This window comes from Pungitius pungitius, chromosome 20 (genome assembly GCF_949316345.1).
Source record: "Pungitius pungitius chromosome 20, fPunPun2.1, whole genome shotgun sequence".
NCBI lineage: Eukaryota > Metazoa > Chordata > Actinopteri > Perciformes > Gasterosteidae > Pungitius > Pungitius pungitius.
The window spans coordinates 7,812,030-7,830,091 of NC_084919.1; the positions used below are offsets into that span (position 1 = coordinate 7,812,030).

The 18,062-nt window shown below is 40.8% G+C and overlaps 3 protein-coding genes across 36 annotated transcripts in view; all 3 read left to right on the forward strand.

Moving 5' to 3' along the window:
* rps12 (ribosomal protein S12) overlaps positions 1-18,062 on the forward strand; it is a 209,637-nt gene that overhangs the window by 187,091 nt on the left and 4,484 nt on the right. For 2 of the 34 annotated variants that reach the window (XM_062559616.1, XM_062559636.1), the window contains exon 1: positions 515-524. The exons of the other annotated variants lie outside the window; for them this stretch is intronic. The gene's annotated coding sequence lies outside the window, so the exon portion shown is untranslated. Of the gene's footprint in view, positions 1-514; positions 525-18,062 lie in introns of those variants that run through there. 34 annotated transcript variants of the gene reach the window in all.
* Positions 152-6,476, forward strand: sh3bgrl2 (SH3 domain binding glutamate-rich protein like 2). Its single transcript, XM_037450170.2, has 4 exons — positions 152-403; positions 3,205-3,390; positions 3,886-3,966; positions 4,508-6,476. The coding sequence occupies exons 1-4, from the start codon at positions 359-361 to the stop codon at positions 4,520-4,522; spliced, it is 327 nt and encodes a 108-aa protein (XP_037306067.2). The 5' UTR covers positions 152-358; the 3' UTR covers positions 4,523-6,476.
* Positions 9,937-17,413, forward strand: LOC119195327 (deleted in malignant brain tumors 1 protein-like). The gene is made up of 14 exons (XM_062559792.1): positions 9,937-10,146; positions 11,341-11,628; positions 11,726-12,040; positions 12,151-12,432; positions 12,630-12,944; positions 13,180-13,479; positions 14,026-14,334; positions 14,483-14,794; positions 15,196-15,504; positions 15,615-15,908; positions 15,996-16,331; positions 16,418-16,525; positions 16,758-16,830; positions 16,925-17,413. The coding sequence occupies exons 2-14, from the start codon at positions 11,418-11,420 to the stop codon at positions 17,067-17,069; spliced, it is 3,309 nt and encodes a 1,102-aa protein (XP_062415776.1). The 5' UTR covers positions 9,937-10,146; positions 11,341-11,417; the 3' UTR covers positions 17,070-17,413.

Sequence of the window (18,062 nt, forward strand, 5' to 3'; positions counted from 1 at the left end):
CTCAGATGTTTTCCATACTACAAACATTTCTTAATCTTATTTTGTACGAAATGTACAACATGGTGTAGTATCAATTTTGATCTCATCCACAGCCTCTGTTTTTTATTTCTTTTATTTTGAAAACTAAGACCGGAAGTTCAGTGTTTGATTGAATGTCCGCGGTGGACGTGTTTAGCGTGAACCGTCGAGCGCCACAGCGTGCTGTGCTGTTATTATGGCTCAGTTTAAACATTGGAGACGCTTGTCGTCTCTCTTCTAAGACTCGGTCGCTGGTAGACTTTCAGTTATTTATTTTCACTTAAAAAACGCAGCTTGTTTTCTCCAAATTGTTTGTCAGCTAATAATAATCGGGATTAAAATGGTCATTAAGGTTTACATCGCCTCTTCAACTGGCTCGGTCGCGGTGAGTGTTTGCAAATGTTTTTGTTTGTTTGACAGTTGTATGTAAGAGATGCGGCATATTGAAAAAGCACGTAGGAATCTTTCTGCTCGCCGAATAGTGTCCACTGCCATTACACTGTGTGTCAGTGAAAGTGTATCATCCGAAGACGGTTTGGTAAACTAACCAAGACGCACATAATTCCCAGTCAATGTTTATTTTGTGTTAGTTCGATTAATCTTTTTCAACAAATGGTTTGTACTTTTAATTTGACATTGTATTATATCGTCATTGTGTGGAAGCTTAATGAATAATAATAAAACTCATCCCCACAGAACAAAGGACGCGTTGTGTGTGCAACGACCTGACCTATATTGACTATGACATAAACAATGACGGATTATGTGTCTATTAATCATCCTCCTGTCGTGTTTGTTGGAGTACCCTTCACTCTTATTTGTGTTGTGAGATGTTACCTTCCACCTGTTCAACTCCTGAGGGATTCTCGTTTGCTCCAACAACTGGAAATACACTTATTATCTGTTGAGTAGTTGATCAACAGTTCATTCCAGCCCCATAGATGTGAGCCTTTTCTTTTAATAATTAAAAGGTGCAATGCGATTTGGTGTTCAACTGTTGAATGATTGCAATGTAATTCTTTTCTAACATCTAATTGCCCTAGCCATTATTGGGCTAATAAAAATAAAAATAAATCTGGATAAATCAATGATGGACGTAAACCGTTAGTCCCAGGTCTACTGCTGTGGAGTGTCAATTGGGAAGGCCCAGCTGGCACCGTCAGAAAATCATCAAACAACACTCCTCGGTGAATTTTCTACGTCCTAGGTAATGGTGAAAATGTGTAATAATATTTATTTCATCGCGCTCCATCTATGGACGAGGGCTGAAAAATAAGCGAGTGTTTACAAAAGAGTTATTTTTAACAATATGACGCGTACATTCAGAACACGCAGACTCTCTCATAAACGAAGCACAGTCATGCATGCCTGACTGGGTCCGCCACTCGGGTCAGCTATTCGAGTGCTGAGCTCATGTGAATGTAATTTACTGTGGATGCTTTTGAATTGAGTTACAAATGATTGAATTAGGGAGAGCGAAGGTGAGGACCCCTCTGCTGATTTTAAAGGAGAGTGGATGGCTGTGTGTTTGAGGGGGGAAATACGTAGAGATTGAAGTGTGGCACAAAGATGAACATTTGAAAAACATTAATGTGCAACACATGCAGGACTGTGTGTGCAAGAGCAAGATTAGTGGGAAATCACCCCCACAAAATAAATGAAGTGTAAATTAGGTTACCCCCCCCCCCCCCCTCATGTGTCAGGTTCAGTCTCATCTGCTTTTTTGTTTCCCAGTAATTATCCTGAATGTAGTTTTTAATCATTAAGGATATACCACACATTATCCGACCAAATAAGTTTTTATTTTATAGTTGTAACGCATTGCACTCCCTCATCTTGATCTGTTGTTAAGGGAAGGGAAGTTTATGTTGTTTTTTTTTATTTCTGTGCAAAATCCTTTCTTTTGGTTGTGTCCATCCATGTCTGATGGATTAGTTTTGATCTCCATTTAATCTCTACATTTCCCGGAAGTGCTCCCAAACAATGCACACGTACTCATGCACCGTAGCGTGAGTGTTTGTTTGAGGAGTGCAATTTGTCTGTCATCCCACATGCATACCCAAATCTGAACTCATCCATCCCCTGACAGACATTCTCACTCACCATCACAGGGGGGACCTCTTCCATTATTTAGTATGAACTTCTTTTCAGCTCAGATGAAGGTTGCATCATTTCAACTATGCTGCACAGCACAGACCAGTCATTCTCTACCGGAAGTTTTGACTGGAGTAAACAGGCACATTTTTCTGTTTAAAGCCCCCTCAGTAAACATCCAAATTGTTTGCTCTCTTACAAGAAAACATGCTGTAAAACGAGCTTTTTTATGCCCATATAAAGGAAATCACCATTAGAATGAAGACAAAACAAATTAACTTGTTTAGGTGTGTGTCTCTAACAGACGGTCCAGAATAGTCTCTTGCGGTCTTTTAGGTAAGACAATCGCTCCATTGTGGCCCTTAGCATCGCTATCATTTTGGATGGACATGACACGCACACACACACACACATACACTTAAAGTGCATACAAATCACAATCTTTTTTCATCTTATGCATCAAAGGCTGAATTAGTAAAAACAGGTTTCATTGGTACTCATTAACGCATGATCATTTAGCCACAAAATACATGGCCATGTTTGTATTTGTCCCCCCCCCAAACCCCCCTGAATAATTAACATAGCTTTTTATACACATGCTGTATTGACTGAATTGGAAACACTTGTGGCAGACCGCATGACATCGTGCAGATGTTGACCAGACTAAATAAATGAACAAAGTGAATATTTTTGCAAATGGGAATCATTAACAAATTATTCCACTTAAGTAGGGAAGACATTGGTGCTTTTAACAAGCTTTGAATCATTTTATTAAAAAATACACGCTAAATGTCAATGAAAAGATGAGTTTAAAAGGAGAAAGTGTTAAAAGTTTGGTAAAATGAGTCCGTCTTGCATTTGCATCCAAGCTAATTGAGCAAATTCCAATCATGATTCGCATGACGTTAATAGCATGTGATGCTGTGTGGGAGTAGATGTCAGGTCTCATCCTTTTTAATATCCCTGTTACCACAGGAGTCGCTCTGCAGTGAATACTGCAGACATGTGGTTTGATGAGTCAATGGTCCATTCGTCAATCTGTGTTTCAAACACCCCAACCTGACTTTTAATCCATTTTTTTACCTGTTCCAGGTAAAAAAGCATCAGCAAGCGGTAGTGGGTTTCTTGGAGTCAAATCGCATCCGCTTCCAGGAAGTAGACATCACCATGCTGGAGGAGCAGAGGCTGTGGATGTTCCGCAACATTCCCAGAGACAAGCGGCCGGAGAAAGGCAACCCACTGCCCCCACAGATATTCAACGACAATCACTACTGTGGGGTAAGAATGGTGTCGGTCTCTGACTTTGATAATGAGCAAACGACCTATCGGAGTGCATGATGCACACATGGATGTAATGTTACATGAAAACATTATGGTACAGTGACATTGGGGGTGAGAATCTACGGCTATGTCGCTAAGTGCAAATGAATCTTTCAAGAGATGAGTTTATTTATGGAAGAATAAAGAAAGGGATTTCAAAACAATAAAACCTGTGCAGGTTTAAATGGGTTTGATCCTTCAGTGTTTGCCAGTTTATGTCTTCTACTGATCCTGCACGCCACTCTGTAAGCTTGTCGTAATCCAGTTTCATGTGTGGGGCAGATTATCTGCTCATCCTGTCGTCACTTTGACTGGCCGAGGTAATCCAACATCACTGCAATGTCATGGCAACTGAATTGTATTAAAGTGGAGGAACTATTTGTCGGGGATGTTTACAAGCTTCCTTCAAACACAGAGATTGTGTAACCGTCTCATGTTTTTGTCTCCCCACAGGACTATGAAGACTTCTTCCAGTCAAAGGAGGACAACACTGTATTTGCCTTCCTCGGGCTTAGTTCCCAACCCTCGGTGAAAGTAAGACTATGTGCTATGTCCGACATCCTCCAGCACCGCATCGCCTCGACGGTGCTGGATCAGCAGCTTCTGCTACTGCAAACTGCCTCTGAACTGTTTGATTTACAACATATCTGCATTTCATGCACATCAGCTTTATTTTTTTTTGTTAGGAAAAAGAGAAGTGGGTTTTTATCAGTTGCTCTATTCTTCTTCTTGTTCTTCAAGTATCAAGGATTTTAATAAGATTTTGGATCATTGTAATTCCCGCAACGACCATCCGAAAAAGTTCATGTTTGTGCTTTGATGAATGGGAAAACTAGCTAATTCAATTTATCATTTAAAGGAATTTATTTGATATCTCCCTGTTGCAACCCCTTTATGTCGCTCCTCTGAAAATGGATTATATAACTAGGTTAAAAGAGATCTGATTAGGTGTAAACCAACAGGATTTTCCTACTACATTCAATGTATTCACATTATTTGTTTAGCAGAGCATTCGTTGGAAATGTTTTTACATTATACAGAATTACTCAACCTCTCTTCCCTTTCTGCCTCATAGGATTCTGAGTCATAACATGAAACCTCAGCTACAGGATGTTCTGTGATTCATGAAATATGAAGATGAAAACCACATTGCTTCCTGTGTTGCATCACCTCTTCTTGTGCGTTCCTCCTCCTGCAAAGATGCCAACATTTTGCCAAACATCAGCGCCCACAAATTTCACTCTACGGAATCTCTCCTGACTCTTTTAAACACCTCTCCAAGAAATTCTCAATCGCAGAGATGGACTTAATCACAGAAGAAGGTGATTAACTTTGTGAAGGACATATTTGTGTTCACTTTTTATACATTGTGACAGCAAACCCCGGCGGTAGCATAAGTTCAGTGCAACTTGGGCAGCTTTTGCATCGATAGATCAGCTGCTTTAGGTCAATATACACAATGCATAATTGGGGAAAGAACCAATAACTAGCACCTGTCACCTGAACACACACCTCTGATCTTTACTGTGTGTGTATATTTGCCTTAGTATGTATCTCAGTAGGTGTTAATGAAGGGGTTGCGTTAAGTGAGAGCAACACGATAGTTTAAGACCAAGTAGATGGCTAATAAAATGCATACACATATGCGGGATGGACCTGATGCGTAGCAGCTGTCATCCAAACAAAGCTTGCGCTTGAATTATTCCACTGCCAATCTAGTTTGATTTAAGGACAGGGTTTCATTTATGGGGTTTTTTAAACTTATGGTCTATATATCCAATAAATGATCAACATAAATATTGTTTTTCTTTTCATCGTTGTGACTTCCATAGTGTGGGGTTTGAATGCTTTGGTTCATGTTTTAAAAGGCAAAGTAGTTTTTTTCTTTCTTAGCCAATATTACTCAAACAGCAGTAGGGACTAGTTTGCCGCACTGTGGGATTGAAACTAAATAATCTTCAGTGCACAGGTTAAAATAATGAACAAAGATATCGGTCGGCTCAATTAATAGTTTTGGATTTGGCCTTTTCATAGGATTGTTGAGATGATGCACTTCTCAGCTCATTACTATGAAGTCCGGTAGGACGGAGGACTGGAGATTAGAAAATATAGTTTATTGCTCAGAGATATTCAAGTTGCAAAGCTCTGCACATACAGAACCCGGCTTCTGTCCGACATGTGGACAAACCGTGTGTTTCATGAAAGCAACATGCGTGTTTCCATGTCCTCCAGTCTGTATTCTATGTCCTCTGTCTCCAACGGCAACACCAAGCATGTCTCTCGTCCTAATCAAATTATCATGAGTGGGTGGTTAGCTGATTCCTTTATGTTTGCACATGAAGGCCAAACACAAACAGATGAACCCCCCAGTAGCCAGTCTTACCTAAACGGTGTGCCAATGCATGGAGGGATATCATTTTGACTTATTTCAAATAATTTTGAATAATCATTGTTCCAACAACATTCCTATTTGTCTGAGTTGTGTCCTTGATTTGTGAATCAATGTGATTTTGTTTGCCAACGGATACTAAGAAGCCCTTTGGACTGACTAATGTTCACTGACTGAATGCAATGTATTTTATATTTTTCAGTTTGTAAGCTTTTAAAAAAAAATTGAACTCAACGGCACTTGAAGCGTGACATTTTTAAAGTAAATTTGCCCACTATTTTTCATACGATGATCTAATACTACAACGAATAAAATGGTTTGAAAAAAAGTGTAGTGCATACTTTTCAACCACAATTTTTTTTCTAGAGGTGATGAGAAGTTGTTTAATGCGATGCCGAAATCCCTAAATTGGCCACTGAGTGAGTCGTACAGAGTCGGAATGAAGGGGATTATGTGTAGTAAATGTGACTGGGTAAGAAAAGTGGACTCAAAGACAGGCTCATGAGATAATGTGATGAGGTCATTGTACATACAGGGGAGAACCAATGGCAACAGCTCTCAAAGAAGGAGGTTGAGAAACTCAACTCTATTCTCACACCAATATATAAATTCTCAGCACCTGTATCTGTAGCATTAAAGCTTTTTAACCAGCTTTGGAAATGTTCCTTTCATGTCAAGGCCAGCTGTAAAGTACAGTCATCTGTATGGATATTAGCTAAAAAGAGTTCTGTTTGAACTGTCCCTCTTTAACTGCCCTTTGAACTCGTGCAACCATTACCCTGAAATGACTCTCAATGTCTCTCAGGTCGCTCACATCGGACCCCGCCGGGTGAGTTGTAAGGTAATTTCCCATCAGAGGATGATGAAAATCTTTGTGTCTGTAATGATTTACCCAGACATCGATATATGCTAACCCACTTTTAAACCTCAGTTTCCTCAGTTCGGTCATTGGAAAATAAGACTGAGGTGACTGTATCACTACTTTAGTTCTATAGTCTTGAGTAGACAGGTACAGGTTGAGGTAAACAGGTGAGTGGGGACACCTGAGTAGAACAGAGTGATTTTCTATGTCATAAGTAAACACCTGTGGTTTTTCTTACTGTGACAAATCAAATGTTTTTCGTAAAAAAAAACTCTTTGGCTCACACTGACACAACCCGAAAATCATCAATCGACACACCGGCTCAATATCGCTATACATTTCTATGAGACTTTTTCTCCTTTAGAACATGAAAATTGCTTACTTGTGTGTTGTGCACATGGCAAGTTGTTTTCTAGTTAAGATTGGAGATAATGTGCGGGATGCATTTGAAATAAAGTGACAAACTGACAATTTTAAGAGGATGTTTGAGTTGTGGTCATTTTGAATTGTAGTTATTTTGTGAAATGATGGCAGGATGCAAATTCCTTATAGAAACTGATGGCCAAATACAGAAACTCAAAATGCTGACAAGTCAGTTATAATCACATACATGTGATTTGACAGGAAGAACAAAAAGGCTGGGAAAACTCACTTAGGGTTGAATCCATCACGAGTTAAGAAAAGAGTTACAATACATTTGTTCTAATTATTGTGAATGTCATTCATTATCATGCATTAGTTTATATTTATATATACATAAATGAGGGTGGTTTGGTGGGCAATGATCCATTGCCCCACTTGGAGCCCCATCCCTGAGCCCCAAAAAAAGAAGCATGAAAAAGAAAAGATAAATGTAAAATGAAAAATGTATACATTTATGTTTTTGAAAGATGAAATGTACCCACGAATATTTGTAATATATGATATCTGCACAAAAACATCTGGTTTTCCTGCACGTCCTGCCTGTCATACACACGTCCTTCATGCATGTTTTAGCTGCTCTGAGGGCAACTTCAAGATCGCCCGCAGAAGGCGGGTCAAAGAAGGACTTAGGCCAATTGCTGATTTAAAAAAAAAAAAGAGTGACATATAATGTAGCCAGTCAATCTTAAATAGACTCATTGGTTTTGCTTGCGTGTTTTCGTCAAGGTCGGTATCAACAGGCGAATGACATTCCGGAGGAGGTATAGAACAGACAACAAACATATAAACAGTAAAAATGATGCTAATTATTCTTATTATATGATATGTATCAAATTGTCTGTAAGGGTGACACAAATAGATTTAACTGCAAAGTACTAATGCGTTTTGCATTAAATCAACCCAAGATGTTTGCTGAGATTGGTTCCAAATGGGCCTGGGATCCCCCAGTCAGAGCGGGTGGATGTGACCCAGGAAAGAGAAGTTTGGGTTGCCCTCCTGTAACTGTTGCCCTGCAACCGAAACATGAAATGAAATGGGTGCGTTCCTTAGTATTTCTATCAAGTAATAATCTGTCGGGCAGTTTTGCAAAGGTTGGCGTTCTTCTGGCAACATCAATTTTATTGTTTTTCACACAAATACGTGTATGTGTAATACTCAGTGCTGCAGAAGTGTGTGGTCTGTTACAGGAACTAAACAAAAAAGAAAAGAACACTCAGAATTTCGCAAGCGGAAGTCCCAATGAGTCACGTTAACAATAAGATGAGGATAAGAACTCGTTCCGTCAGCTTTTCTGAAAGAACAAACCACAGTGAATTATGTTCTGTGACCATTATTCGTTGATCAGAAGAGCAGAAAAAAGAACATCATCCATTTTTGCAAGGTAAGAAAACGGTTTGTAAAATTCGGTATCTTCCTTAAAAGCTCAAACTAAGTTTTGCACACAAAATGAGCATGTGTTGATAGTAGATAAATGGATTATCTTGCAATATAATACCATATTCTGAGTAAAACATTTCACAATATTAGGACCAGGACTGAACATATAAAAATTTGATGCATGATATACAAATTAAAACATTTAAATTATGCCCTTTTATGTTCAAGATGTAGTTAAATCAAAGACGTCAATAACAACAAGAATGCAAACTGCAAAGCAACAACTTATATTTATGTGGAACACATTTTTAGTTCAGGGGGAAGTTTAAAATTGTATTGAATACATATAGAATATAAACATTTTGTAAAAATCCCTCCAACAAAAACCTATTTAGAACCACTTACATTATTACATTGCATTATTACAAGTACATTTTTATTTTACTTACCAGCAATATTCGCTGTCTATTATTGTCTTTTTTTAAATAGGAATGTCCTTTTTCTGTTAAACTAAACCGTATCTCCTCCTCAAATGTACGCCCTGCCTTTAATGATTGATGAAAATGTCAACATGTTTTCAGTTTGCAGTCCAACTGCACGAAGCCCCTTTTATTCATAACAATTACTGGGCGTACGTGGTGTTTTTAATCTTATGTTTCAGATATGATCAGCTTTTTATTTTGATTTGTTGGGTCATTTTATTAGCTGCGCACTTGTTGGTTTAGGAGGTAAGAAGGGGACGAAATCCCTCTTTGCAGATTTGGGAAAAAACTGGAAGGCTTCCAAAAATCAGCGAGCTTTGCTCATTCTGCCGAAGACAAATCAGACACTAAATGAACATTTTTTTAACAATACTTTCTTACTGTACCTTGACAGCATTTGATCTTCTCTGGAGACACAACATGATCTTCGTCACTTCAGAAAAAATATATTTTGTTTATTATTTGTCACTAGGTAAGTATTTTTTTTTTCTTCAAATTTAATTTGTTTTGTCTTATTTCCTTGATTTTTAAATTGATGTTGGACCATTATGAGGTGTATGTTTTTCCAAATTCATGTTTCATTTCCTGGAGCTTGTCCTGATTTGACAAATCACAACGCTGACCTGACAGCGATACAGCATTTATTGGACAATGATATTTTGAAAATATTCATATCAAATCTCTGGGCTTTCTACTTTAGGTCTATTGAGTCTGCCACTGCTTACAGGTCAGTACGTTTTATTTATGTTTAATCCCTCGAAACGGGTGTGCTAAGAAGGTTTTTAGATCTTCCACACGCCAATTCAGTGAAAAGGGACTTTTCCTTATTGAAAAAACCTACAGCTACTGCGCCTTTTTTTCATTTGTAGAATGTAATAAAATCCGAGTGGTGGGGCCTTCGCGTTGCTCTGGCAGAGTGGAGATCTACAACAACAACGTTTGGGGAACAGTGTGTGACGACTTGTGGACCGTTACTAACGCTGACGTGGTGTGTCGAGAGTTGAACTGTGGGACAGTTCTTGAGGCCAAAAAAGGCGCCTTTTTCGGAGAGGGACAGGGCCAGATCTGGTTGGATGACGTGCGTTGTGTTGGTAGTGAGTCTTCCATCCTCAAGTGCTCACACAGCCAACTTGGGATAAATAACTGTGGCCACTCTGAAGATGCTGGGGTTATCTGTTCAGGTGAGTTCATTCACATTCATGTTTTTTTTCCCTGACCATCTATATAAGTACCAGAAGTCTGTATCATTTTTTGAATAATAGTTTGACACCTTTGGAGAATATGCTTGTTTGCTTACTCACAAAGAGGTGGGAAGTTGGATATTCAAGCTGTAGCCCTCAGTTGTATCCGGTGATTGTGCATTGCTAAACTAAGGTGATCAGCTGCTAACTGGAGCCTCATTTTTACCGAGTAAATATAAGTGGTATGACTTTTCTGATTCAACACCACCAGCCAGTAAATAAGTGAGTAGGTAAGTGCATTTCCCAAAATGTAAAAGTTCTACTTAAATTATCAATAAGGTGTTGATACTTCACAGTTAAAATCACAGTTAGCTTGTTTGATTAGTTGTCACAAAACCCTGCATTGCAAGGACCTTCCTCTATTTGGACAAAACCAGAAATAAGGAACTGTCAGCTGATGTTGGGAAATAAAAACAGTTGAGAAAAACAGCTAACGCAGCATTTATTTTATCAACTGATCATAGCTCAAAGACCGAGCGTCCTTATTTCCAGTTCACACGTTCAAAGTGACACATATGGTGCTAATGTTGATGTAGCAACAGCAGCACGTCGAGGTCATGTGACCGGCTGCTGCACGTTTAAAATGCCATGGACATGATGCAGAGATGGGAGCTAAACCAAAAAAAAGCAACATGAGTTACTAGCTTTAGTTATTGTGTTGTGGAATGATATTTAAAGCAATTTTAACATTTAAAGTGGTGAACCTGATATTTTGGATTGAAAATAAGGCTGCAAATTCGGGGACCTCTAGTCACAGGTATGAGTCATACTCCCAAATTCCAATAACACACTTGCTTTAAATAGGGTAGTTGTAAGGTAAGCTTATAGAAATAGGTGATTCTTTAAATATTCTGAACCTGGAATAGAAATTGAATGTTTCAACAACATAGGGAGTAATTTGGACTTTTCCACAGGTTTGAATATCAACCGTCAACATACAGCGTGCTCAAATGCTCAAACCCAAACTATTGTATTACATAAAACATTCTGTAAAATAAAAAAATGTTGTTTTACACTCTTTCTTCCACATGAATTAAATTCTAATGCGTAATATTTGTAAAGATTGTGTGATGAATTTAGAAAACGTAGGCATTTTGGGGATTTTATTTAAATCTTTATGCGCATCACTTGCAGAAAATGTCAGAGTGGTCAATGGAAGCAATCGGTGTAATGGCAGAGTGGAAGTCTACCAGAATGGCCAATGGATCAAAATGTGCAGCGGTGAGGAGCCTGTCTCCGACGTGGTGTGCCAAGAGATTAACTGCGGCACTGCTGTCACTCCGGCTCAAGTGCCATATTTTGGAGAGTCCCCATCACTTAGTCAACTCAAATCCAAATGCTTCGGGAATGAGAGCTCGCTCTCACAGTGCACATATCAGGAAATCAAGGAGAGCTGCGTTGATGCCACTGCTGTCTGTTCACGTAAGTCCTCCATCTGTTAAGACCACAGCAGTTTGTTTGTGTTGGACGTTTGGTGAATAAACACGCCTTTGGCTTTTCGTTCTTTCCAACCTTAAAGACAGTAAACCAATTCGACTGTTGAACGGCACTAGTCGGTGCTCCGGTCGACTGGAAATCTATCACGAGGGAGAGTGGGGAACGATTTGTGATGACAGATGGGGGATGCAGGAAGCAACCGTTGCGTGTCAGGAGTTGGACTGTGGGACCGCTCTCTCAGTCAAGTACAAGGCCCACTTCGGCAGAGGTAAAGGTCAGGTGTGGTTGGACGACCTTGACTGCACGGGTCATGAGATGTCCATCGCCGACTGCCCACACAGAGGTTTTGGAGAACATGACTGTGACCACAATGAAGATGCCAGTGTCGTTTGCTCAGGTAACACATACATCCTCGATACAATACCTATCACCACATAATATTGTTTTTCATTGTCGAGTTGACCACATTTCACATTTTAACGATTGAAATGATATACCGCTTTCCAGAATCGATCCGATTGGTCAACGGGACTGACCGCTGCTCTGGCCGAGTCGAGGTCTTCCATAACGGCAAATGGGCTAAGATTTGTAAAAACTGGGGCAATAAAGAGGCCGCCGTGGTGTGTGAAGAACTGGATTGTGGTTCACCAAAAGCATTTCAAGAATCCTTTGGTGACAGCAGGCTGAGAGGGTACGCAACTACATGCGCTGCCAATGCGAGCTCCATCTCCCAATGCACATTTGAGGATCACATAGGGAGCTGTGAGGGGGCTTCTCTTTCATGTTCAGGTAAGACACAAAATATGGCTGTATATAATTATTACTGTGCGGGAACGCACTAGTCTTCAAATATACTTTTTATCTTGATATCGTCAATAAGTATCTATAAAAACACCTTAACAGAGTACTTTTGCAAGTCGAGTACAAGCACAATATTTTTTTGTATAACACTTGAATGGCTGTACTAAGAGTGGGGATTTTCTTAGGTGTTCCATCAATTAGGCTTGTCAACGGCACTGACCGGTGCTCCGGTAGAGTGGAGGTTCATAATGACGGCCAGTGGGGAACAGTGTGTGATGACGAGTGGGACATCAGAGACGCTCAGGTGGTGTGCAGATCCGTGGACTGTGGAACAGCGCTGACTGCCAAAAGCGGTTCCTACTTTGGTCAAGGCGCAGGAAACATCTGGCTGGATGATTTGGGCTGCGTCGGTAATGAGACATCGCTTTTCCACTGTCGACATCCCACCCTGGGAGAAAATAACTGCGGCCATGCTGAAGATGCCGGTGTGGTGTGCTCAGGTATCACCTCGCTGGTTAACATGTGTTTTAAGTGTATTTCAGACTGGGTTTTTGTACAATAGCTATTTGCCTCAAATGTATATGTATCTTAATGTTGTCAAGAATTAAACTGCTGTCAAAATATATGAATTATATTTATAATTATAGTTATTATAAATATATAATTACAGAGGTATTGCTTTCAAATCTGTCGAAACATGAACTAGTGGATGACTCCATCCCCTTTGATTTCCAGCTGACATCAGACTGATCAATGGGACGGATCAGTGCTCAGGCAGAGTGGAGTTCTACCATTTAGGACAATGGTCTTCAGCATCGAGTCAGAACTGGGGAACGAATGAAGCTGCGGTGGTGTGCAGAATGATGAACTGTGGGGATCCCGTCGGGGTTTCCGGGTCGTATGGTCGAGGCGGACAACTCAGTTGGTATCGGATCAGTTGTAGCGGGAGAGAGAGCTCCCTCGCACAGTGCACTATGGGGCCGTACACCAGGAGCAGCCAGGATCCCACTGAAGAGGCGTCTGTCACATGTTCAGGTGGGGCACGAAGTTGACTTGAAATTGGAATTCTATTCTCTTATTTTTTAAGGAGATATAAACTGGAGTCATATGGCAATCTAATATTGTTCATATTTATACTGAATTCACATGGAATCAGGCAGACAGTCTTCTGAATGGCACAAAATATGTTTACGTTGAAAATCAATGCTCTGTATTGTTACCATTTGTGCTGGATCCATGTAGCCTACAAATGTTGATACAAGGCATTTTTTCTCTCCACTCTCCAACAAGCCTATATTGAAAGGCATCCGTCCCTTCACACCGTGCAACATTTGGAAGGACCAGTCTGGCTGTTTAGTTTGTACTTATTTGTAACGTTGGTGCTAGCGAGTTAATGAGTCCAACAGCCAAAGGACCAGCATAGGTTACCTCAATGAGAAAGGTTATTCTCATTGAGTAACTAACACTTTAAAAGACAAGCATCGACTAACAATGTAATGTACTTAATTTAAACTATGACCAAAATTGTGTAAAACATAAGACAAATTTGAACTTAGCTTTGAAATAACTGTCATTTTTCAGGTAATGTAAAGCTGTCGGATGGACACCATCGTTGTGTTGGACGCGTAGAGTTCTTCGACAAAGGCCAGTGGGGGGGCGTGTGTGGTGAATCCTGGGACCCGAATGATGCAAACGTGGTGTGCAGACAGCTGAATTGCGGAAGGAATCATAAGATAACCACCATTGCCGAGTATGGCCATGGCTCAGGAATGACCTGGAATTCTCAAATTGAATGCAATGGAATGGAGTCAACCCTGAGTCAGTGCACACAAAGGCCATATAAAGACAAAACTTGCAACACCACCTCACTTGCTGGTGTTGTCTGCACGGGTAAGAACGATCACATTCATTGTCGATTTTCAATTATTGTATATTGAGTTTTTACACTTGGTTCTATTAACCTGCCATTTCAATAACGCCATTTAAATTGATCTGAAAGGTCTGATGCTGTGTAATAATTTCTGACCTGACTTCACAGGGGGTCTGGAGGTCCGGTTGGGTGGTGGACAGGATGAGTGCCAGGGCAGAGTGGAGGTCCGTCATGGCGAAGTGTGGCAAACAGTGTGCGACACGGACTGGAACATGAGCAAAGCTCAGGTGGTGTGTGAGAGGCTGGAATGTGGAAATGCGTTAAGCGCTACCCGCGGTGCCTCTTTCGGTCAGGGCATCGGATCAGTGGTCCAGGCTGATTCCTGTTTTGACAATGTGACTACTCTTGAGCAATGCTCAGTTAAAGGTTTCGGAGGAGCCAGGTGTGGGCACGACCACGATGCTGGCGCTCGCTGTGCAGGTAAGGCTTTCTAAAACGCCTGTTCAAAATCATCACACTTTTTTAAAAAGTCACCAGAGTTTGTGTCACAATTGTGTTTTATTTGCACAAAACAAGGCAAAACATTGAGCGGGTTGAAAAGTATTTAATGTATTTACAACCAAGCCTTAAAGACTTTTGAAAACTCAGGGAATACATAACATTGCTTTACCATCAAAAAGTTAAATGAGAAGATTGATACAGCTGTGGGCCAACATCTGTTCGGCTTATCTTAGCATGAAGGCAATCGAAAGAAAAAGATCCAACAGCTACTCGAGTGATAAAAGCTATGTGAATTCATTTTCCTGTGTGTGTCAGAATGAATATGAACCAACAGAAATTTGTGCAATGCAACTACAGGTTTACATTTTTTTCCCCTGCAGCACCGATTCGGTTGGTCGGCGGCTCAGGTCAGTGCTCCGGTAGGGTGGAGATCCTCCACAAAGGCCAGTGGGGAACCGTGTGCGATGATGAATGGGAACTCGTCAATGCCGACGTGGTGTGCAGGCAGCTCGGCTGTGGTCATGCAGTCGCAGCTCCTGGAAGTGCCCACTATGGCAGAGGCACTGGCCCAATATGGCTGGACAATGTGGAGTGTAGAAGCGAGGAGGTAGCTCTCGCACATTGTAAGCATCCTGGTTTTGGACAAAATAATTGCGGACACGGTGAAGATGCCAGCGCCATTTGTTTAGGTAAGAGATCCGGCAAATATGTGATATGTGATGAGAGATGTCATTAACTCCAAACTGGTTTTTAAAATGCTGTTTGCCACAAAACTGACAACGACTTAATTTTCTTACAGGTTCTTTAGAAAGTCCCATTATAACGTTTAGCCCTGCCACAGAGGTGAAATGGGGTGACAAAGTCGAGATCACATGCACTGTATTAACGCAACACTTGGGTGGGACATTCCGGCTGAAAAGGACCCAAGACTCATTCAAATTGGAAAAATTCTCCGACCACGAAGCCGCAATCTTTTCCTTTCCGCATGTGGACTTCAACCAATCGGGGTCTTACTTCTGTGAATATGTAAAGAAATTGCCAAACCAAAACATCAATTATCCTCAAGGACGTGCTGCAGATCTCACTGTCACAGGTCAACAATTGTCTTTAACATAAAGATTGACTGTGCAAGATTGAAAACCCGTTTTATGATCTAAACAATCTCTCTTCTACGCTGCAGTAAAACTAGAGAAGCCCAGCATCTCCCTGACGTCGGCCCACGCAATGGTGATCTTCAGCCCTGACAAGATATCGGTGCCCAAAGGCAGCACCTTCTCCATCACCTGCTCCGTCCATTCCAGCTATCCCGGAGGGACCTTCTATCTGAAGGAGTCCCACTCGAACACCACTCATGCGATTCCAGCATTTGATCACTCTGTGTTCTTCATGGCATACTTTGAATTCCCAGAGATAGATTATAAAAACCAGGGAGTGTATTCCTGTGTCTATGCTATTAACATTTCCTCAAGGTCCTTTACTTCTGATCCCTCCAAGACACTGCAAGTAACTGTTGTCGGTAAGATATAAAGAACACATGGAGGTTTATTGGTCTTGTTATTATCCCCTCAATAACTGTTTTGCTGGATCTTTTAACTCCTACAGCAACATCCTCCTCAGTCGCCCTAGGAGTTGTTGGAGGGGTTCTTGTGGTGCTGCTACTTGTGCTGGTTGTTGTTTACTTGCTCTGGAGAAGGAGAAGGATGGGTTCTGGTAAGTGGCAGCAACACAAACCTTCCCATGGTCCTTGTTAGCGCCAAAGTACAAGAATGGCTGATGTAACTATTCGCTTTGGAGGGGTTTAAGATTTCAGTGTTTTCTTGGGTGCTGTTCTGCTCCCAAGTGGCCCAAATTAACGTGATAGTGGAGTTCGAAGGAGGACATAGATCTAGTTGCTCTCGGTTCTTCTAGTTTTTGACCATGCTCTTCTTTCTTTTCCTTTCAGATACCCTGGTTCAGTTCATTAATAGGTTTGGAGGAGCAATAAAGCAAGATACGGAAGACATGAACAGTGGAAGGTACTCAATAGATGAAGATGAAGATGCACACTTTTTAAATGATTAAGCAACTAGAAAGACATCCATGTAATTGCAATCATCTTATCTCCATCAGAGGCCAAAATGCCCAAGTGAAGGATCACGGATACAGTCGCGGCACGGAAGACATCGATGCTGATGATGATACGTCTGTTGAGAGGGTCTCTGAGGACTTTGATGGGAGAGTGTGTTATGAGCTTGAACCACTCGTTCTCTCGTGATGACCAAACGCGTCAAAGAATCAATAACCCATGTCATGCGTAACACGCACATCACCGGGCATTTATGACTCTCTTTATCAACACATCCTGGTGTACAATTATCCCTGCAGTAAAGAGAGAAGAGATCAAATGTGATTTTAATTAACATACAAAAGCCTTGCTTATACAGGCAGCACTTATTTTCTTGCTTATTTCTAAAGTGATTTTTTTTTCTTGAATTTTCCACCAATCGCAAAGCTAAGGTCCACTGTGGGAAGATACTGATTGCTTTCTCTTGTATTGTTTGAACATTTGCTGTTTTTCTTTAATGTGATCTGAACAATACATTTGTATTTCTTACAACACTTGCACCGTTTCATTTGGCAGAGTTTTTATTCACTACACCCTGCAGAGTAGGGAGCAAATGTACAATATACTGTGCATCATCAAATACATAAAGTAGCTGCCAAGTTGATTAACTCCTTCAGACCACAATCATCACTAATGATTTCGATGATGTCAGCCATCAAGAATTGTAACATCTCTGCTCTATATATCCTTTCAAGAAATCTGGATACGTAGTGGTATGAAAAGGTATCTCTTAAATACGGTGGAGCGGAAGGACAAAGTAGCGCAAGATGTCTTCTAAATGTTCTTATGGGCAGTACTTGAGTAAACGTAATGAGTCACTTTACACCTCCGGTGGTAGTGTGTGTGTGTGTGTGTGTGTGTGTGTCTTTGCCTTCACAGACTAAAAATGCAGGTCAGAAAGGGTGTGTCCATGCAGGCAGGTAAGTCGTGTCCAAACCTGTTTAGGGTGTCAGCTGTTGCATCAAACCGGCTCTTGCATTTATGTTTCTGTCTTCCTGGATTTCTCTCAATCGGTCTCCGGTTTGAGTTGTTCTTGTTAGAATAGCAGACATGTCCATCAAGGTGTTTTACACCAGTGTGACCAGCTCCCGAGAGGTACAGTACGCTACATCTTACGAAGTATCTTTCTTGTGTTCTTTCATT